Source organism: Mastomys coucha, unplaced genomic scaffold (assembly GCF_008632895.1).
Source record: "Mastomys coucha isolate ucsf_1 unplaced genomic scaffold, UCSF_Mcou_1 pScaffold6, whole genome shotgun sequence".
Lineage (NCBI taxonomy): Eukaryota > Metazoa > Chordata > Mammalia > Rodentia > Muridae > Mastomys > Mastomys coucha.
The window spans coordinates 105,762,222-105,785,428 of record NW_022196912.1 but is presented as its reverse complement, the minus strand read 5'-3'; the positions used below and the strand labels follow the sequence as shown (position 1 = coordinate 105,785,428).

General features: G+C 40.7%; 1 protein-coding gene across 1 annotated transcript in view; it reads right to left on the bottom strand.

The window, feature by feature from the left end:
• Tshr (thyroid stimulating hormone receptor) overlaps positions 1 to 23,207 on the bottom strand; it is a 125,033-nt gene that overhangs the window by 22,952 nt on the left and 78,874 nt on the right. Inside the window, exons 3-7 of the mRNA XM_031356411.1 lie at positions 20,913 to 20,987; positions 16,945 to 17,019; positions 14,306 to 14,380; positions 10,829 to 10,906; positions 7,272 to 7,340 (exon numbers count right to left, since the gene is read on the bottom strand). Coding sequence (XP_031212271.1) covers positions 7,272 to 7,340; positions 10,829 to 10,906; positions 14,306 to 14,380; positions 16,945 to 17,019; positions 20,913 to 20,987 — 372 coding nt within the window. The remainder of the gene's footprint in view (positions 1 to 7,271; positions 7,341 to 10,828; positions 10,907 to 14,305; positions 14,381 to 16,944; positions 17,020 to 20,912; positions 20,988 to 23,207) is intronic.

The window sequence follows — 23,207 nt, the reverse complement described above, 5'->3', positions numbered from 1 at the left end:
GGGTGGTGGTGGGATGGAGGGATGGAGATGTAAGGGTGGTGGTGGGATGGAGGGATGGAGATGTAAGGATGGTGGTGGGATGGAGGGATGGTTCTTTTCTTCGAGCAGAGTTGCCAGATTTAGCAAATTAAAATACATGATGCCACTTTAATTCAATTTACAGATAAACAGTGAATAATTTTCCAGCATAAATTTTCCTACTAAAGTTATCTGTTGCTTATCTGAAATTCAAATTTACTTAAACGGCATGCATTTTATCCAGCAATACCAGTTCTGGCACAGGGATGCTTATGTAAAGGGGCTCCGTGAGGATCTTTCCTGAAAAGTGATGGGTATGTTCATCCTTTCACTTTTACAGCATACTGGCCATTTGAAAGAATAATATTTCTTTTGCAATTTAAGTCACAAAGTGTGTTTGAAATAAGATTTCCCTCCCCCCCCAATGAACAAAAGCATCCAAGGATCTTAAAATTGGCCCTTTCCTCCCCTTCCCCATAGCTTTTTTAGAGAGTAAAATTATCTAAAATGAAGTAAAATACATGCATCTTTATTATAAACGACCCCAATTTTACACACTCACATTAACTCCCAGCACAGTGTAGGCAATTTAAACTCTAGTGAATGACCCTGGCTTGATGCAAAACAAATACAATAAAGGCCCTTGGGACCTCTGCTTAATTATAGATAATGATTTCGTTATTGTAGCAGTAAGCTTTGCACTACAGGATGCAAGTTCTTAAGGAAGGTGACTAATAATAGTAGAGTAATTGAAGACTTTCAGTTAGAACTCTTTCTCCAGAGCCTTCATGGAGAAAGGGCCCTCTACTTAATTGGATCCAGGTGTGTCTGTACCAGAAGACTGTGGGTAAGAATAGAACAGTCAACCCTAAAGCATTAAACAGAGTGAGTATCAGGATGACAAACAATGAGGTTTTATACCTTTGAATATAGTTTAGACTCTTTCAATTATGTTTTTAAAATAGAGGTCAAGGACTATTCATTTAAAGTAGCACTAGTTTGCCCATACTCTCTATTTCCTCCTGACCTTATCAGAATCTGTAATGACCTAATTTATTTTCTTACTTGAATATTATGTCTTTCCAATTAGCAGGGAAAGCTCTATGCTTTCCATGGCCAGATACCCGCTGCTACATTTGGTGCTCCAGAAATACTTACTGAGTGGAGATTAAGAGTGAGCAAACAACCAACTAAATATAGTTCAAGGTAGCAACATTGATACATTCGGGTTTGAGGGGGACACATATGACTGTTTAAAGAAAAAAAATAATGATAATTGAAAAATTGAAAAGACTTAGCGTATGATGTGGTGGGTTTGGGGAAATGGACCTTCCTTGATAGCTGTAAATGCCGAGGCAGCTCATTTACAAAGAATGGATCACGAGCACACACTTCCAGAGTGTATTAGGTAGCTCTCTGCTATAACAAAATGATAGATACAATCAGTGTAAAAGAGAAATGGATTAGTTCTGTTCACAGTCATGGAGGTGAGTCGATCCCATTGTGCCAATGATACCTTGGCTCACTATGATAGAAACACGAGGCAGAGGAGGCTGCTTTTTTCATTTTTCTTTTTTAATCTGTGGCTGGGCTCCTTTTCAGGGGTGTGTGTGTGTGTGTGTTAAATTCCAGATACTGTCTATAGCAGAGCAAGCTACGTTTCATTGCAGGAGACCAGTCTTCCATATGTTCGTCCGAGTGAGATGCCAAAGTAGCCTATGTACTTGTTCCCAGTGGGTTCATGTCATACAAAAGCTTGCTTGAGTCACAGTACTCTCATGTTCACAGATTCATTCAGTCAACCCATTATGTCTACAAAGATCTTTCATTTAGTTGTAGTTGGAGTGGATTAGACCCACCTTGGGAAAAAAAACCCAACTAGAGAGAGGCTCTTTGAACACAATATTTGTAGTGTGACAACCATGTTGGGCATAGTGTCCACACCATTGTAAGTCTTTCTAGATCTTTGGGCTAGTGTAGCTACCAATCCCATTTTGCTCCCAGGCTGCTCAAAATCAAGTAAGCTCTGCTAAGCTCTTCTCTCTCTTGATTGAGAGGAAATAGCGGCTTGCTCTAATCACCAGAAATTATTATAAAACTAAATTATCACTTGTCCAATTTTTTAGTGTTCTCATCTGATACTTAATATACCCCTGAGGACAAGGAGACTTCTTGATAAGCGCTGCAGTTTACCAGAAATGTTGCAGAAGACTTCAAACTGAAAAAGGCAGCCAGAGTCCAGAATGGGAGAAAGAATGTAGCAGGAGGTACAGCCAATGTGAACGGAGATGAGCCAGCCTGACGAAGGGCCTCTTCTCAAAAGACAGTATAGTCATTTGGATACTTAACCTCTGAAGGTGATAGGGTGCTTAAAAATGAACCTGCCATGCTTCCCTGTTCAGTCTGCTGTTTTTTTTTTTTTTGAAACAGAGTCTTACGAGGAAGCCCTGAATGACCTTAGACCTTGGACCCATCATCCTCTTCCACATTCTAAAAATCTGGTACTTTTCAGGGATACCTCTTCTAGCTTTGAATCTTGGGTTCTGACTTCTCCTTGCAACTTCTCCCAGAAGCTAAGGGTAAGGGATGATAGATAGACACAGAAGCCAAGGGTAAGGGATGGTAGATAGACACAGAAGCCAAGGGTAAGGGATGATAGACACAGAAGCCAAGGGTAAGGGATGATAGATAGACACAGAAGCCAAGGGTAAGGGATGATAGATAGACACAGAAGCCAAGGGTAAGGGATGATAGACACAGAAGCCAAGGGTAAGGGATGCTAGACACAGAAGCCAAGGGTAAGGGATGCTAGACACAGAAGCCAAGGGTAAGGGATGATAGACACAGAAGCCAAGGGTAAGGGATGGTAGATAGACACAGAAGCCAGGGGTAAGGGATGGTAGATAGACACAGAAGCTCTAACATGCAGGAAGGAAGTGCTCTGATTAATCTCATTAACCTCATGCTATTTTCTGGGAATGCCAATCTCCTTAAACTGGTTTCTTGATCATAACTTATGCCCATACTCTGCTGTACACATTGGCTTGGATAAATCAGTCACAAAGCTGGATTCACCAGATGGGAGCCTATTCTAGGCAATGACTATTTTCTGTGAGGCTGATAATAGAAGATGAAGACAAAGAAGGTGCAGAAGGTTGGGAGGACTTATCAGAAGTGATGAGAGGAGAGATTCCCTAAGAGTCAGGACTGATATTGTGATCAGAGGGCTCCTGGGAAGGTCTTAATAGTTCCTTCAGAAGTAAAACAGATGCTGCTAACCCTGGCTGCTTAATGACTCTTCACTATTTGCATGGACCTGGTGAAGAAATTAAGCTTTTCCTACAAAACAGTTGTCAATTTTTCCGCATTTCAATACTTGACAATGCCTACTCTGACCGAAAACGAGTGTATCTCACAGTAAGGGGAGAAGAATGGGGTTGGACAAATGAAGATAGCAATGAGCTGGGGAAAAGTGTTCAATTGACAGGCTCAGCATTATGGGCTGTGTGTGTGTTCAAGTTCTCTTGGACTCACTTTTTAAACATTTCTTTTTTGAGACATTTATTTTATGCATTTGAATGTTTTTTCCTGCATATGTGTCTTTGTATGATGTGTGCCTACAGAGGTCAGAAGAAGGGTTCAGATCCCCTGGAAAGGGCATTACAGACAGCTGTGAGCTGCTGTATAGATGCCGGGATATGGAGCCTAGATCCTCTGCAAGAGCTGTTGGTGCACTTAACCACTGAGCCATCTCTCCGCCCCTGGATTTATTCTCTACACATAGCAGCCATTCAGTAAAGACTTGTTCGATGAGAAATGAAAGTCTTGGATAATTCACAGATAGGACAGGTTTTATTCAGCAGCCAGAGAATTCAGTATCAATGAGAGGAGTGAGGTGTACTGGGCTAAGGACATTTGCTGTTCCTCCTGGACTGTATTCTCTGGGGAGTTTAAGGATCTATTTCAGTTCCAATATAGAATTTCAGCTCATTCCTTTGTAATTCCTTTAGGGGAAGCTAGGGTTGGCACCTGGTTATGGTTTGACACTCACAGGGGACTGTGTCTGTGGAGAACCATGTTTTTGTTCGTTTGTTTTTGTTTTCTACATGGCTCTTGTCATTCAGAAAATGTAGGGGTTCAGCACCTAGCCCTAACATCAGTCTAAAGCGAAGCTGGATTGCTCTGTGGAAATCTTGTTGGTTCAGAGACTGGGACACTTGTTTATCAACAGTGACAGGTGAGAAAGCGTTCAAGACTGCAGGAGGCAGAGGGGACAGCCAACCTTGGAGCATATCCTACAAGCTGTTCAAATACTTATCCCGTGAGAAATAGCAGTCTACTTAATCCTATAATCTTCTCTCCCGTCATCTTTTCCCAGTGGCTCCAGGCTGTGGTGAATTGCTTCTAATCAGCTAATGTGTGATGCTAATTAGCACAGTATTTGTGTTGATTTCTCTGCTCCAAACGATTATTGTCTGGGTAAGTCCTCAACACAGTCAAGTTGTATTAATTTATTTATTTTTGGTCCAACCGTTTACTTCTAGATAGAAGCTAAACAACTAGGATTCAAGAAGAGAAGATTCATCTCAGAGTCTCAGGCACTGTGGGAGAAGCAACTCAGCTCTAGAACTCAACATCTGTATAAAGAGAGAATGGAGAGGTTCAGAGAAGGAACAGGTGTTCTAGCTTATGATTGAGAGCAGCTCAACTTCTCTTTGAGCAAGGACACTCATATTAGGGGATCTGTCATCTGAGTGATGGCAATGTACTTGGCTCTCTGTGAAACCACAGGGCGAGGAGCTATCCATTTTCATCAACTTCTAACCAAGGAGGGAACTGCTGCTGTGGCTTCAGTGCTTGTCCTGAGTGTGGGACTCGTCCAACTTGGCCGTGATATCATTACTCAGTCACACTAAAACAATGGGTGTAATTGAGGTCAGACCTGATAATTGCAGTGCATTAGTATGAGGTATGATGAGTGCTGTTTTGGATAACAAATTATTTCAGCCAGAGCCTAGAGATATCTAAACACAGTTCCAGAGAGGTTAGGCTGTTTCCAATCTTTGAACCATGTTAGGATTAATTATTATAGGAGATTAATACATTTTTCTTAGTTTGAAAACCCAGTAAATACTGAACTATGTTACAAAATATAATGTGAGGGTCTAGAGAGATGGCCAGGGCTAATCCCATGCAAGCTTGATTCCTGGAAGCCAGGTAAAGGCCTGGAGTGGGGGCACATATCTAATCCCAGCACTTCTATACTGGGATCAGAGGTAGAGGTGAAGACCTGAAGCTTGTGGGCCAGCTAGCCTGGAGTGACTGCTTTCAAATCAAAGGAGAAAATATTTGGTGGTGTTTTCATATTAAATGCTAATCTTTAAATACCAAGGGATAAGTGTAGAGAAAATCATGCTGATTTCTCCAAGGAAGGAGACCAATATCTTTGCATATTCTATGCTTGTATATTTTCTAGCAGATGCACTTTTCGAATTGGATAAATTTCTTTCCAACATACTTTGATTGTTGGTGTAGCTGGGCTTGTATTGATTCCACAAGGATGTAATTTTTATTGTGAGCAGGAAGCACATTGCTTTTGCTTCTCTTTGCTTTGGTAGTGGCTAGCACAGTGTTTTGCACACTGTAGGCCCTCACTCACTACACTGAGAGGTAAATGAAGGACTATGTAAGATTAGTGCAATCAAGATTTCCAGTCCTGTAAATTTTAAGTGCAAGAATTTATGTATCCTATGGTGTCTTTCGGGGATTCCCCTGTAATTATATATTTAAAGAAAAGAATAAAAATCAAGCTATTAAAACCTTTTTTTTTTTATCCAAATACCCAAGTGAATGGTATTCTAACCCTTCCTCTCATAGAGGTTAGAGGGAAGCCTGGCCAAGAGCTAACTTCAACAGGGTGTGGAGCACCTTGCCTAACTATAAGGAATCCAGTACTCATATCAAAATGGAACCATTTCAGAAGCCAGTATTTAGCCAGAATATCAATACAAAGCACTTAATTTCTGCATGTGTTCTTTTCTACCTAGGCTCTCTGTGTTTAGTTGCATAGCTATTTTAAAAGTCAGTCCATGGGCTACAGCATCAGCATCGTGAAAGGGTGTGTTAGGAATACAGGCTTGTACAACCCAGCTCAAGTCGACAGATCAGCATCTATATTGCACCAGATCCCTTGATTGCTTGCGTGCCTAATAGTGTTTGAGAAGCAAAGTTTTTTTTGTTTTTGTTTTTGTTTTTGTTTTTTGTTTTTGTTTTTGTTTTTCGAGACAGGGTTTCACTGTGTAGCCCTAGCTGTCCTGGAACTCACTCTGTGGACCAGGCTGGCCTCGAACTCAGAAATCCACTTGTCTCTGCCTCCCAAGTGCTGGGATTAAAGGCGTGTGCCACCACTGCCCAGCGAGAAGCAAAGTAATACACAATACATTTCGACTCATAAGGCTTTTCAGGTTTTATAGTCAGCAACTATGTAAGGAATGTTTTAAGGGAGTAATAGTATAGGATCATAGGAAGTAGTAATTAATACATCACTATAAGGAATGAGCAGTTAAGTTTGAGAGGAAATACCAGATAATATGGAATTTAAAAATATATAGCTGCTAAAGAAATAAGAAGGGATACAATGCAAGTGATGCATAGCTTTAATTGCATCATTCAGGAGGCAGAGGCAAGAAGATCTTTGTAAGTTCAAGGCCAGCCTTATCTACATAGCTAGTTCCATGATGGCCAGGGTTACATAGCAAGTACATACTACTTCAAAAAAAAGTGTTATAAGACAAATAAAATGTAAGTCTGGGTTTTTTTGAGGAGGGGGAGTTGGTTGGTTTGTTTTGATCTTTTGGGTATCATTTATCTTTAGAAAAGAAAAAAAACTTGTCAAAACATTGTGTCACTTTTTGAAAACATCTTTGGTTGCAAAGATACGCAATAACTTCATGTACTAGCAGATGAACATTTGCACACACACACACGCACACACACACACACACACACACACACACACACCCCTGATGGTGACAGTGTATATCTCAGTGTTTACTGAGCATGAGAGCTTTGGGGTATAGAATTGAGGCCAGCATTAAGTATCCACTTCAGATGGCCCTCGTCAAGTTCCTTTAGCATTACTTTCAAGGCCTGAGATTCTTAAAATAGATCTCAACAGAATTCAGACCCTCTGAATAGTCCTGGGAGTGAGATGTGGGGAATGGTGCCAGTTACCATGGTTACCCTAAACTTACACAGCATCCAGCTTTGTTCCATTGAAAGCATGTCCTTGGATTGAAGTAAATCCATTGTTGTACAGTTTCCTAAAATCAAGAGGAGAGAGAGAGAAAAAAAAAACAAAAACAAAAACAATGACCATGTAGTTCAATGGTAGAGTGGGTCACTGACTTCCCAGACCTGAATAAATAAGTAAATAAAGCAGATTGCCTTTGGTATATGTGCTGCTCATTTTTTTCTGTTTTAATAGTTGGATTTCATCTCTTTAGTATCAAAAATGGGCATAAAATTTCTCATGTCATTCATATGCATCCCTTAAGAAAACTGTAGAGTATGCCTTGTTTGGGACATAGATATTTCCTAGTTTGAAGCTCTGTTCTCCAGTCTTGGGTGCCAGTGAGTCAGCTTTTCCTCAAGAGCAGACTTAGAAGCACAAAGGTTTGCAAAGGGTTTTTATAAAGTTGTTGTTGTTGTCATCATCATCATCATCACCATCATCACCATCATCATCATCATCATCATCATCATCATCATCATCATCATTATTATTATTATTATTATTATTATTATTATTATTTGTGTGTGTGTGTGCATGTGCGTGTGTGTCCACATGTGAGTGCAGGTATCCATAGAAGTCAGAAGAGAGCATTAGATCTCCTGGAGCTTACTTACAGGCAGTTTTGAGCTTCCTGATGTGGGTACTGGGACCCAAACTCAGGTCTTCTGTAAGATCGGTAAGCACTGGTAAGCACTCTCCAGCCTCTAGGAATTTTTTCAGTCAGGGTACATTAATGGGAAGAGTGTTCCAGGTGACAGCTAAGCTCGAGTCAACACTGGAGGCACCACAGCAGTTTTTAAAGATGACCACTTGTCAAGAAATTCACCTGAATGTATAGATTTTTTATGTTTTTTTATTTTTAAAATGTTACTTTACCTTCTTTCAAAAAATTCTGCTTATCCTCAGAGTTTATCATAAGCCAAATGCTTAATGGTTATAGGTGGAATTGAGCCTCATAGAAGAATCTAAGAAGGCAGATAGACCATGCCCTTTTGTGATAATTTTTTGAACATTTTAACGGCAGTGCTTCTGCAGCTAATTAATTTTTCTATCTAGATTCCCAAGGACCAGCCTGAAATGCTACCGCCCATGATTCCTAGTGAAGTTAATAAGACATGAGCGTGACTTGCTAAGAGCTGGTTAGTCTAAACTGGGATCAGGATCCTTGACCTCAAATACAATTCTTCTCACCTACCCCAAAACCATGCACCTCAGCAGGAGAAGGGACTCCGGTCTTTGGAACTCTAAGATATGTGGTTGGTGGTCATTGGCCCAAAGAGGCAACAGCCATGACCAGAGCAACAGGCACTGCCTCCTAAGGGATTCCTCGGGACAGGTGTGGGAAAATGTCAATAATCATGTAATCTACAACATATCCACTTGATAAACCAGTAACTACAGAGGGCTTTCCAAGTGTGCAACTAGGCGTGGTCCCGCCACTTAAAAGCTGGGTGACCCCGAGACTCTCACATCCTCCTCCAGCCTGGTTTTTTAATCTCTATAAATAATGATGCTAAGACTTCAGTAGAGGTTGCTAGGGAGACTGAGGCACTCTTGCTAATTAATAATAATGAATGCTTAGAAGAAGACAGTGTTGAAGGAGAATACAAAAATTTTGATTTATTCTAGATAGTCGTAAGAAACTGAGAAATAATCTGTTGGTTTTGTTGTCATTTGTGCATATTTTGTCTTGTCCTTAAAATGCCTGAATTTAGTTCTAATTTCTAAAGAAGCATGGGTATGGATTGCAATCCATTTCCCAGGGACTCAGACACAGACAGAGAGAAATGCCAATGGATAAATTCACTTTTCCTCAACTGCGACTCTTTCACAAACATGTGAAAAAAATTATGCACATTTTTATTTTCTCCAACGTTGTCCTTGATGGGCTGGAGAGATGGGTCAGGTAGTAAATGCCGGCCATGTGAGCACGAAGACCTGAATCTGGATCCCTAAAACCCACTTAAAAAGTCAAGCAGAAGCTGGGCAGTGGTGGCACATGCCTTTAATCCCAGCATTTGGGAGGCAGAGGCAGGCGGATTTCTTAGTTCGAGGCCAGCCTGATCTACAGAGTGAGTTCCAGGACAGCCAGGGCTATAAAGAGAAACCCTGTCTTGAAAAACCAAAAAAACAAAAAACAAAAAACAAAAAACAAAAAACCAAAAAAAAAAAACCCAAAAAAGAAAAAGCAAAGCCAAGCAGTGTGTGCCATGTGCCTGGAACCCTTGTCCTGTCCTGGGTGTGGGGTGGACACAGATGGATACTTGAAGCTCATTGAGAAGCCAGCCTAACCAAATCCATGTGCTTCAGGTTGAGCCAAAGACCCTGTCCCAAAAAATACAAGTGGAGAATAACTGAAAAAAAAAATGTCTACAATGAAATCCAATGTCTAAAAATTGTTCTTATTTTGGGCTTGTACCACAGTAAGAGCCAAGATTTTAAACTCTACTAAATACAAAACAAACAAAAAGACTTTATATATTCATGTTCATTTAAGAAAATACTAGTAGTGATGTATTATTTTTAAGTATACAGTTAATATGTTTGGAGTTATTTAAAATTTATATTGAGAAAATTGTATTTTCATTATTGCTGTAGATGAGCATCTACATAAGACTGTTAAATTGTTGTTTTATATCAAACAACTTTTATAATACTTATTTTTATTGTTATAATATTTTATAAATTTTAAGGACTATGACAAAAAAGATATTGTAGGTATTGAAGGGGGGTCTCTGGGAGAAGCTCTGGTACAAAAGGGAAACAAGACTGTGATTCAATTCTATTTAATTAAAATATGTTTTTAAATGTTAAAAAAAAAAATAATGTCTACCTGTAAGCCTCCACATGTACAAACCTGCATGCACACAGGCATACACCTACACTAACGAGTACAAATACCACAATCTCTCTCTCTCTCTCTCTCTCTTTCTCTTTCTCTCTCATACACACACACACACACACACACACACACACACACACACGCACGCACGCACGCACATACACACATGTTCTTGGTTTGATTTATATTTTAGAGACTAAAAAGTTCATGGACAAGTAGGTCTTGAAAGGTGTAAATGGCAGAGAAATTAAAGAAGTGGGGACACAAGCGCGAACTCTGACGTTAGGCATTTTCCTTGTGCATTTAGCCTTTTGAACTTCATTAACCTTCAAGAAAGAAAGGGCTTTTATAAGAGTATAACTTAAAAAAATCACTTGGAAAGATAGTTGATTAAACTCATGCCATTCTCACCTCTACAGGGAGGGTCCCATCCATCACTGTTCCCCCAAAGAGGTGTAGGACAACTTTCTTTTGAAATGGAAAGGAGATCTTGGGCAAAAGTATTAAATGGGAAAGCTATCATCCTGTAAAGAAGCTGAGAATGGAGGGACTAACTTGGGACGAATGCTACTCACTGCGATGGAAACCATTACAGGAGTGGGTGGGGGAAGAAAACCATGGCAATCGCCTCGGATAAAACTCAGGTACTGGCAAGAGTGAAACTGGATACTCACAGGGTCAAGGTTTCATTGCACAGTCCCTGGAATGCGTTTTCAGGGACTGAAGTCATGTAAGGGTTGTCTGTGATTTCCCTGCAAGAGAAAGTGATGGAAACTGTTGAGGAAAGAAGTGCTCTAAAACTGGGTTCTTGTTGCATATATGCACTTCAAGGAACCAGCCACTACACACACATCTCAGTTTTAGCTATTTCTTTGATCCCATTCTGATCACTGGTGATCCTAATCACATGAGGTGGCGAGACTGCTCTAGATGGATACACATTCAGAGTGGAGCATCCAATCAAGCAAACAAGTTCCACGGTGAGCTGAGGTCTCTGCCTTACTCCTTATCTTGAAGCAGATGGAGCTGAGAGACTTCTGAATCTATAACACTCTGTCCATTAGCAGCTAGAATTTTCTATGTCAATCGAAGGATCAGGGGGAAGGGATCAATGGATTTCATTTCACGAGTATCACTAGAATGTTCTCTGTCCGCAAAACACTGCCGGCCAGGTGTTCCCAGAGGACTGCTTATGTTTGACCTGAGCTTATCTGTAGCAAAGAGACGTGGTCATGTTTTCCCCTAGGAAAAAATATATTAAGAGTTTGCAGCACTCTAGGCAGTGGTGGTGCCTTTGGTCCAAGCACTAGGGAGGTAGATCTCCGGGTTTGAGACCAGACTGGTCTATACAGCAAGCTCCAGGACAGCCAGGGCTACACAGAGAAACTCCATCTTAAAAAGAAAGAAAGAAAGAAAGAAAGAAAGAAAGAAAGAAAGAAAGAAAGAAAGAAAGAAAGAAAGAAAGGAAGAAAGGAAGGAAGGAAGAAAGAAAGAGAGGAAAGAGCTTGCAGCTAATCATTCTACACTTTGCTGATTCTGCAGTGCAAGTTCAACTTCTGCAATTTTTCTGTTTCCATACTTTTTCACTTGTATGATTAGGTTAGACAATTGGTCTAACTGATGCTTTTGTTAAAAAAGCCTCATAGTCAATCTCAAGCAGGGCCCTTGACTTCTCTGTGGAGCTCCAATTGCATACTCATTTGAATTTTCTGGTCTTTGCTTCCCTGTTGAAAAGGAGACCAATAACTTCCCTTTATGCCTTACAAGGTGCTTGAGTGGAGCAGGAAGAGTGGAAAGCTATCAGAAAATAGGAAAAAGAAGTTATTCTTGTTATTGGCAGTCCCCTCCCCCATTCAGCCATTCCCCTCAGAAATCATTTGATTATTTTTTAAAGACTTATTTATTTATTTTATGTCTATGAGTACACACTGTAACTATACAGATAGTTGTGAGCCTTCATCTGGTTGTTGGGAATTGACTTTTAGGACCTCTGCTCGCTCCAGTAGGCCCCACTTACTCTGGTAGGTCCCACTTGCTCAGTCCCTGCTCGCTCTGGCTGAAAGATTTATTTATTATTATAAACAAGTACACTGTTGCTGTCTTCAGACAGCACCAGGAAAGGGCGACAGATCTCATTACGGTAGCTGTGAGCCACATGTGGTTGCTGGGATTTGAACTCAGGACCTTCGGAAGAGCAGTTGGTGCTCTTACCTGCTGAGCCATCTCACCAGTCCCATTTGATCATTTTTACCATTTAAAAGTTAAATGCAGGTGGCAGAGCCTTGAGTCAGTTCTGTGGGTAAAGGTGTTTGCCATCAGGCCTGACCACTGGAGTTTGACTCTGAGAATCTACCCCTGAGTGTCATCTTCTGACCTACACATAAAGACCCATATACACTAAATAAATGAAACATTTCATGTAAAACATGAAAAAAAATAGACTAGGAATTGTCCTAATTGAAGTGGGAAGACCCTTCATGAATATGGGTGGTGCCATTTCAGGGGCTGAATTCTGAGTCACTTAAGAGTGGAGGAAGCTAGCCAGGCAGTGGTGGTGCACGCCTTCAATCCCAGCACTTGGGAGGCAGAGGCAGGCGGATTTCTGAATTTGAGGCCAGCCTGGTCTACAGAGTGAGTTCCAGGACAGCCAGGGATACACAGAGAAACCCTGTCTCAAAAATACAAAACAGGGACTGGAGAGATGGCTCAGTGGTTAAGAGCACTGATTGCTTTTCTGAAGGTCCTGAGTTCAAATCCCAGCAACCACATGGTAGCTCACAACCATCTGTAATGAGATCTGATGCTCTCTTCCGGGGCTGTCTGAAGACAGCTACAGTGTACTTAGACATAATAATAAAATAAATCTAAAAAAAAAAAAATAAAGAAAATACAAAACAAAACAAACAAATAAAAAAAAGAGTGGAGGAAGCTTACTGAGTTGTAAGCAAGCAAGGATGTGTCTATTGTCTCTAGGCTCTTGATTGGCTGCGGTGTGACTTGCTGCTTTGACTGCCCTGACATGATGGCCTGTAACTTGGAACTGTAGCCAAATAAGCCAGAAAAGGCAATAGGATCCCTTGGAACTAGAGTTAGAAACCATCGTGAGCCATCATGTAGGTGCAGAGAGCTGAACCTGCGTCCTCTTCAAGAGCAGCAAGTGCTCTTAACCTCTGAGCCATCTCTCCATCTCTCCAGCCCCTCTCCTCTATTGTCTTTTGACAACAGAAGTGAAGTTAGAAAAAACTCCAAAAAGAACTGGCTTTCTTCCCTCTCTCTAATCCTCTCCCCCCAATTCTTTCTTGAACCCTGTCTTAGTTAGGATTAATATTGCTGTCAGGAAACTCCATGACCAAAGAAACTAGGGGGGAAAGGATTTATTGAGCTTATGCTTCTACTTCATAGTTCATCATCAAAAAGAGTCAGGATAGGAGCTCAGTCAGAGCAAGGACCTGGAGGCAGGAGCTGAGCTGGGGCCATGGAGGGATGCTGCTTCCTGGCTTGTTCCTCATGGCTTGCTCAGCCTGCTTTCTTATAGAACCCGGGACTACCAGCCCAGGGATGGCACCACCCACAATAGACTGGGTGTTCCCTATCAATCACGAATTAAGAAAATGCCTTATAAGCCGGGCGGTGGTGGCGCACGCCTTTAATCCCAGCATTTGGGAGGCAGAGGCAGGTGGATTTCTGAGTTCGAGGCCAGCCTGGTCTACAGAGTGAGTTCCAGGACAGCCAGAGCTACACAGAGAAACCCTGTCTCGAACCCCCCCCCCCAAAAAAATGCCTTATAGACCTGCCTAAAACCTGATTTTATGGAGGATAGTTTTTAAAATTTAGGTTCCCTTCTTTTAGATGACTTCAGCTTGTGTCAAGTTGATGTAAAACTAGCCAGCACAAATCCATTTCAACCTAGCTTCTTATCCCCAACGTCCTACAGAAACTGTTTTTAAGAGAACAACCAGTGACTCACAGTTAGTAAATTGTGCCCACCCTTCATTCATCCCTCATTCCATCCTTCAGCACAATTACCCTGCCCCTGCTCTCTCTTGGAATCATTTGCTTTTCCTGGCTTCTGCTAGTTCCCATGACTGCACCCCAATTCTTGTCAGGGGGTAAACAAAATATACCAAGTACTGCATGTTGAGCATACTTACAGTATAAAGAATACATCCGTGGAATAAATTTTGGTCAAGTCAGGGAATATTCTAAGTCCAGTATTGAAAATGCCACTACATTGAAAAAGAAGAGGAAACGAAAGTTTTAGGTAAGAAAATCAACACCTAGGACATATACTGTAATGGCTGAAAGTATAAGTTTCAAGTCCTCCACTCAATTTGTCATGACTGTGGCAAGTGCTTACACCAGAATGGAATGATATTCCTTCAAAGCATAATAGCTTAATCCATTCAATACTAGTGGTGCCTATGTGCTGCTTAGAATTCTTTGTGAATTATATGAACTCAGGGAGAGGCCTAGAAACAGGAGAGGAAGTGACAAGGGAAGGAGGAGGGGGCAGGAGGAAGGAAAAGAGAAAGATTTCCCTGTTTTAATTGGAAGACATTGTATGTGCTTGTTGCGGGATGGGCTGTAAAAGGCCAGTGGAGGAAGAACATATGACTACCCAGCTCTAAGTCAACTTTCCTGTTTTAAACTCTACCTTGTGGCATGGTGGCCCATGCCATCAATACAGTACTCCCGGAGGCAGAGGCAGGAAGATATCAATGAGTTTGAGGTTAGTCTGGTCTACATGGTGAGTTCTAGGACAGCTAGGGCTATGTAGAGAGACCCTGTCTCCAGCACATGCCCCTGAAATCTGTTTCATATTGCATTATTATTTTGCTAAGAATGTTTTGTAAGTATACAGCAGTGGCGTTTAAAGAACATGTCCAGAAAGGAAGGAAAATTATAAAGACAATAGCTTCTCCTTTCAAAATTTGTGCCCTCAAGGGAAAAATATGTCAAGACTCAAAGATGTTCAAAATATAACATGAGCACCAAAGTTTAGATGCTCCTAATGTCTCCAGGATTTAATCCTGTAATATGTTTCTCAGCTACAAGAACATAGCTAGTGGGAATAGAGCAAGTTTGAAAGGCCTGTCTTGGAGAGGGACAGACTTAGACCCTATCCAGATCTTCTAGCACAAAACCCCCTCATGCTTCACTGATACATGTTCAAAACCAAGTTCAGTCTTGGAGTCCTTCTAAATAGGAAGCTACTGGGTTGAAGAGGCAGCAGGAACCAGAGAACTCAAACTGAGTAAATGGGATAATCCAGAAGCAACATCCTCTGGGTGTATATGAGACATGGCAATAGTTCAGTTGTGGCTTGGGGTTCATGAAAAGAGTAGAGGCCAAAAGGCCAGAGAGTTGAGTGGAGGCTGGAAGTGTACGGTAAGTAAGACTTGTCTAATGACCTTGCTACTCCCCCCTAACCACTAAATGAGTCCCTTCCTTCTTTGATGTCTCCCTTAACTACCTGATTGACCATCTGCTGAGTCAAAAGCAAGTCCATAAAAGGGTTGATTGGCTTTGTCCCACAAGATACCTTTCAGTCATGTACACCATCTCTTGGCATCTCCCACTCCTACCCTTTCAACACAGGGCTGTTATAGTTTTCCCTAATGAGCCATGTGGTCCCACGCTTCTGTCTTTGTCATGGTACCCTGTCCTTCTGCCTGCCCCTTCTACCATTGTCCCTGCCCTTCCTGAATAACTTGCCTCCATCCTTAAAGATTTGCCTCACAGAATGTATGTAGGATATTTTTTATTTTAAAAGCCAGAATAGAAGTGCACTAAATGGTAATCATGATTATTTCTAGGCACAGGGATTAAGGTTGATTTTTATCATGGATGCACTGTTTCTTGTCTTCTAATTTTTAAAATTGCATTGTGCAGGAGAGAAGGTTCTTGCAGCTGGTGTCCAGGCCTTGGGTCAGATACGTACAGCCATCTGAGGTAATTTTTCTGTAGTACCTATTGTGTGTTAGGATGGAGCAGAACCAAAATGTCCTTGCTCTAATGGAGTTTATGGCCAGCTCATAAGTCATTACTAAAGCCACACGGAAGTGCGTCCCTTCGGCTTTGAAAGAGGTATTTTTTCTGTCATACCTATTGTGTGTTAGGATGGAGTAGAACCAAAATGTCCTTGCTCTAATGGAGTTCATGGCCAAGCTCATAAGTCATTACTAAGGCCACGTCGTAGTGTGCCCCTTCCACTTTGAGCGAGGCTTTGCTTTTTGAAATTTCTAATACTCTTTTGTCAATGAATAAAAAGAAAAATAAATAATATAAATATAAACACAAACAAAGATAAACACAAATAATATAAATACAAATAAATATAACATAAACAATATAAATATAAATAATGTAAATATATGTATTATTTCCAAACAAAATTGACCAGCTAGTTCTCAGGATTTTGTTTTGTCCATACTTAAAGACTACATATGTATTTTACTATTTTCTTCCTCATGTCTCTTGGAGAAAGTCTCTGGTCCCAGAACTATGTGCTAAAGTTTTGGAATAGGTTTTAAGCTTATGAGCCATTCCATATGGTACTTTGCCCAATGGGGAAGGATGAGAAGTCACAAGAAGTGACCTGATTGTGCCATATATGATTCAAATGATGACAAAAGACAATATCATCTTAGGGATATTCTTGATAGACAACAGCTTCACAAGTCTAAAGGACACACATACACATGCACAAACACAGACACACACACAGACACACACACACACACACACACACACACACACACACCAAAATAAAGAAGAAGTTGGTACTTACAGAAACTTGAGTAAGGGCAGTTCTGTCAAGGCGTCAGGGTCTATGTAGGTTAAGCTTCTGGTGTTCCGGATTTCTCTGTAAGAGTTACAAGAGCAATAAAAAAAAAAAAAATAGTTACAAGAGCTCAGCAAGATACATCCCTTCCTGTTTTCACTAAAGAGAAATCATGATTAACACAAGTTCACAGCTGGGCAGTGGTGGCGCACACCTTTAATCCTGGCATTTGGGAGGCAGCGGCAGGCAGATCTCTGAGTTCAAGGCCAGCCTGGTCTACAGAGTGAGTTCCAGGACAGCCAGGGCAACACAGAGAAACCCTGTCTCAAAAAAAAAAAAAGTTCACAAAAAGACTCTGATGTATTTATGAGGTAGGACAGGGACTTCATGTCTGTTAACTAAAGATCCCTCGCTCTTCCCAGACACGGTTGCCCCTCTTGCAGACATGGGCTTGCTCTCAGTCAGTCCACTTGAATTTGTGGACTCTCTTTCTCTGAATTGAAGTCTCAAAGTTTTGTTTGTTTGTTTGTTTTTTTTTTTTTTGGTTTCTTTCTTCTCTCCTCTTTCTTTCAAGTGAGCACTGGAATGAGCAGTTAGTGGATCCTGACAGATGACAGCATTGCAAAAAGGGCCAAGAGTCCATTAATTACAATTGCAGGTACAAGGGACAGAGTAAGCCTAAATGGCTCACTTGGGTTTATTTTGTGATACCAATAACTGAAGATTTCAGTGTATATGTTGTGATATCACATATGTTTATAACATATTCTTAGGTTCATACATTCACTGATCAAAATACACAGTTAACAGTCACATGCAGTTTACTGGTGATGGCCATAAGACATGGGCTGGCACTGATTAAGTTAAAAATATTTGACACGCATAGATTGGCTAGAATCTATTCGTTCACAGCACTTCCTATACTGTAAGAACCCACTGAGGCCTGTAATCTCTCTGTAGATGGCCTCTGAGGCTTGGCCACCAAGGGAACTATGTCTAGTCATGCATGCTACTGATTTCAAAGCTTAAAATCTGATCTTTGTGATTTTAAAGAGTCTTTGTTCAAGGATAATTTGCATTTCACAAAATTCACTCATTGTAGGCACATGGTTCATTAATTTTTAGTAAAGTTACTAAACTAGCCATCATTACAACCCAGTTTTAGCACACGCCTTACTGTCTTTGACAACAGGAGCATTTGGACATTTGTGCTTTGTCTCAACTTCCTCCTTTCACTCTCTCCTTTCTTCCCTTCTCTTCCCTTCCCCTCCCCTCCCCTCCCCTCCCCTCCCCTCCCCTCCCCTCCCCTTTCCTACCCTATCCTCAAAGCAATGCAAGGAAGTAAGAAAGTGCTTGCTCAAGGTCCTTTGTCAAGTACTTCAATATGGGAGAGCAGCAGAGGAGAGAAGCCCTACTAAGGTGGGCACAGAGGAAGGAGATGGGAGTTGAAGGATCAGAGCCTGTGTTACTCAATAGCTCCTTAGCCTTCGATTTCCTTCGTTGTTCTCCTTTGTTCTCACCTGAATCAATCAGTCCCATAGACCGACTCTCAACCCTTCCAGACTGCATTTAAATAGGCCTTTTGCCAGCAACATACAAGTAGATTTTTAAAGATTGTTCAGTATGGAAATCTTTGTACTTTAATTAGAATTGAGTCGGTATTGTTATTATCATCATTTTTACATGTAATGCAATGATTATTTGAGATTGAATTTACTATTTAGTCAGGCAATTATTTCTTTTCATTTCTTGCCTTATTAAACCTTCATTAGTTCACTCTTTCATCCCTCTCAACTATTAGCTTGTTAGTTATCCATTCTTCTATAACGATTTGAGTTACTTCCCCACGGATTATAACTTGATTCATGATTTATAAAAGTCTGATATTAAGTGTTAGCATTGTGTTGGCTAGTTTTTTGTTAACTTAACACAAACCTAGCCATTTTTGGGAAGAAGGAGTCTCAGTTGGGGAATTGCCTCTATCAGGTTTTCCTGTGGGCATCTTTTGGGGCATTTTGTTAACTGGAAGGCTCAGGTCCTGTGAAGAGTGCCTTCCCTAGGCAGGTGGGCCTGGGCTGTGTAAGAAAGCCATGGTGAGTGGGCTAATAGGCAGTGTTCCTCAGGGGTTTCTGTTCCTGCCTCTAAGTTCCTGCCTGGGCCTCCCTCAGGGATGGAGTGTAACCCATAAGCCAAATAAATGCTACTCTCCCCTGAGGTTTGTTTTGTTTTGTTTTTGGTTATTTGTTATGATTACTACAGCAACAGACAAGCAACTAAAATAACCACTTAGATAATCTGAAGACTCTAGAACCTTTTAATATCATATTATTCATAACCTCTCCATTCTTTTTTTGACACCATGTATTTTAGTTCTGTGTATAGAGGCATTCCTTGTTTTGCATTGTGCTTATATGGATGAAGATCAGTTATTTTGACCTAGTTAAATAACTAGCTTTGTTAACAGTTTCAAACACAGTTATCATAGAATGTTAGTTGAGTAACAGAAAAAAGTGCAAGCTTTACTGCTAGGTTATTTTTCATACATATCATTGGATAGATAGCAGATGGGAATCGTATAGTAGGTGATCAATCACATCACTGTTTCAGTCACTGGTAATTGTCACAGTTTTATCACTCACAATAAAGAAGACAATGTTGCTTATGAGCTTCTGAGTGACAGATTGGTATGACATTAGTTAATGGAAACAGTGGATTGATGGACAAAGGTGAAGGTGCAGGGCCTACTTGTAATGGTGGTGTGTAGCTGTAATCCCAGCACAGGAGGCACATGTTCAAGACCATCCTGTAGTACAGAGTGAGTTCTTGACCAGCTTGGATTACTCAGTGAGAACATATTTCAACCCTTCCCCCATTCTACCTCAAAACAAGGCATGGTGTCTTACTTATGCCTGTAATCTCAATGTTAAGGAGAATGAGACAGGAGGATTGCTGTGAGCTAGCTTGAGCTACAGAATGAGACTTGGACTCAGAATCTTAAACCAAACCAAACTAAACCAAACCAAACCAAACCAACCCAACCCAACCAAACCAGAACAATCATCAAAACCCTCCTAGCCTGCCCCAATCTCCTCAAAACCAGAAGAAATTCCTGCAGATTGTGTTTTGCCAACACAGAGAGGGTTGGATACCAGCATCCAGACCTAGAATTTGCCAAGACGTTGCAAAGACGGTTTCCTCTAATTCATACCACAAAGGCCAAAATCGGGCAGTCGCAGTTTAAACTTCTTAAGACGGTTTTTTAAACCAAAAAAATACTGTACTCCTAAATATTTTGATGCTTGAAATCTTGCATTCAATCAATATTAGATTTGTCTACCCCTTCCTTATGTGTTTGTAACAGTGAGAGGAAATTTAATATTTTGACAAAGATTTTAAATGTCTCAAAGTATTCAAACTTTTCTTTATTGATAATTGAATTGTCTTTTTGTTTGTTTTAATTTCTTTTGTTTTTTTTTTACCCAGTTTCAGTCTGTATATTTTTAGGCTGCCAGGCTATTATGCAGAACATGGGCTGCCTGTACTTTAAATCCCACAGTTTTCGTTGTGTATAGTCCAAATTTCTTTATATTTACCTTCACATTTACCTCCTCTGCTGCCGTTCATTTTCTTCTGTATAGAATGTATGGCCAGATTTGGGACATGAGGGGGTCATCTTTCTGTTTCCCAAACTTCCCTTTAACAGTTTCTACTTTGAGTCTAACCCTGACAAATCCTTGAAAAATGTCTTTGTGGGTCTGGTGTGATGGCTCAGCCTCTGAGGACACTTGCTACCAAGTCTGTTGACCTGAGTTCAGTCCCCAAAGCTACCAGGTGGAAAGAAAGAACTTCCACACACTGTCTTTTCACCTACACATACATATTGTGGGCACCTCACACTACAGAAAAACAATGTAAAAAATATTTTAAATGGTGGCTGTCATTTGGGTCTATTTTGTATGTTTTCTTGTACTTACATGTGAGTCATTTTACTCAAATTGTAGAAAGAATGTGGTTCCAGCCGCTGCAGAGTTGCATCTATTGATAAATAGCTGAACATTATAAAAAATAAGACAAAGTGGGAAGTTAGTAATGAACTCCAAATGCTCGCTTTTATTTCCCCATACTGGTTCATGCAAGGACATGGTAACATTATCATGTCCTTTAAGCACCTCCCCCTCCCACCATATTCCCTTGCTCCCTCTTCTCCTGCTCCACCCATTTCCCACCACCCTCTCTGTTCACCTCAACAGCATTACTTCTGTTCTCAGGCAATCTGTGTTCATGTGTCTTCACAGATCTATAAAGTCTAGAACTCACATCTAAGGGAATACCTGCAGTATATGTCTCTCTGAGACTGCCTTAAATCAGTTAATAGAATGTTTTTCAGTTGCCTTAACATTACAGTTTTCTTCATGGCTAAAAAAAATTCCATTGTGTCTATAAACCATATTGTCTTATCCATTCTGGTTGATGGATACCTATATTGGCTTCATAATTTCAGTAGTGTGCAAAGTGCTACAAATCAGCATTGTTGTGTTAGTATCTGGGACAAAAGCATACTACTTTTTATGCACATGCATGCATGTGTTCATGTGTATGCAGGTGAACATATATGTGCGTGTGTGTGTGTGTGTGTGTGTGTGTGTGTGTGTGTGTGTGTGTGTAGGCTAGAGGAAACTTTGACTGTCATAACTCAGATGTCATTCACACTGACCTTATGGACAAAGTCTATCACTGGCTTGGGATACCTAAGAAGAGTAGGCTGTCTGGCCAGCTATCTCCAAATATCCATCTATTTCCATTTCCAGAGTTCTGGAATTTCTATGTGTGCCACCACTCATGGCTCTAAAACATACTATTTTTTTTGTATAGCTTCTTTATTGGGGCCTTTTCAAATAATGGACCATATACAAACCACATATATAGTCTAACTATATATTTTTTGGATCCCAATGTGCCTAAAATTCCCCAATACTTTGTTCTATTCCTCTACAGGTCTCAAATGTCACTTTCTTCAGAAACTTTCTACCAGCTTCCTGAGAAGGTTAAAATCCCTGTGGTACAACTTCAGAGCACCATGAATGTTTCTTTTATGGATAATCACAGTGTATCTTTCTTTTTATTCCCCCCCCTCCCGCCCCGAGACAGGGTTTCTCTGTGTAGCCCTGGCTGTGCTGGAACTCACTCTGTAGACCAGGCTGGCCTTGAACTCAGAAATCCGCCTGCCTCTGCCTCCCAAGTACTGGGATTAAAGGAGCACACCACCACCGCCCTGCTCACAGTGCATCTTTCTAACTATTTGGTTTGCATTTGATTTACACCATGTCGTCGTTAGACTGTAAGTTATCTATTGTGGAGTGTTGTGTCTGCTGTGGACTACTAAATTATGCATGCCTTGTACAGTTCTTTGCATTAAGCTGACTCAGGAAATCCATGCTTAGTGAATACATAAACAAATAGATGAGTGGATGTATTACTCAAAATAGCAAAACCAGAATGCATCAGAAAAGAACATTAGAATGAATAAGAAGCATTTTTAATAGAGGGTGGAAAGCATGGGAATAAAATGTAATTTCCAAAAAGTTGAAGAGAAAAATTACATTTCCCCAGTGGGGCATTCTAAAGGGTGTTGACTATCATGGTGATGAAATATTCTGAAAATATCTCTTACATTCCAAGACACTGGACCTTTTGCTGGACTTCACAGTCAAAGTTAGCAATACATCCCGAAGTCACTTAAGGCTTAAGACTGAGAGCCTTCTGTGTACTCAGCCTGTTTGTTTAATCCGCTTTTAAGAGGACAATGTAATAGCCAGCCTCACTTGCCTTGGATTTCCCAAGTAATCAGCTTTTATAACCTAAGCTAATGTTTAGCTGCAACCTTGAATTATGTACTCTCCTCTACCCCCATCCCTTAACAATGCATGTGTATCATTTGTGGAGAGTAGTAAGTGCAGAAGTTAAAAGCAGTTTTCTAAAAATTTACCATAAAGGTTGAAAGCATCTGTTTAAAAGTATTGGTTGATAAACAACAATGTTATCTGGGTCAGTTGGAATCAGTTGGAGCCAGGGACATAATACTCTCCCATTCCTTTCTCATGTGATGTTTTTTGTGCTTACAATAAAGATAAGGTGAAGCTTTTGTGAGGGACACGCACAATCGACACACACACATACACACAGAGGGAAAAAGGAGAGAGAGGAGAGAGGAGAGAGGGGAGAGAGAGAGAGAGAGAGAGAGAGAGAGAGAGAGAGAGAGAGAGAGAGAG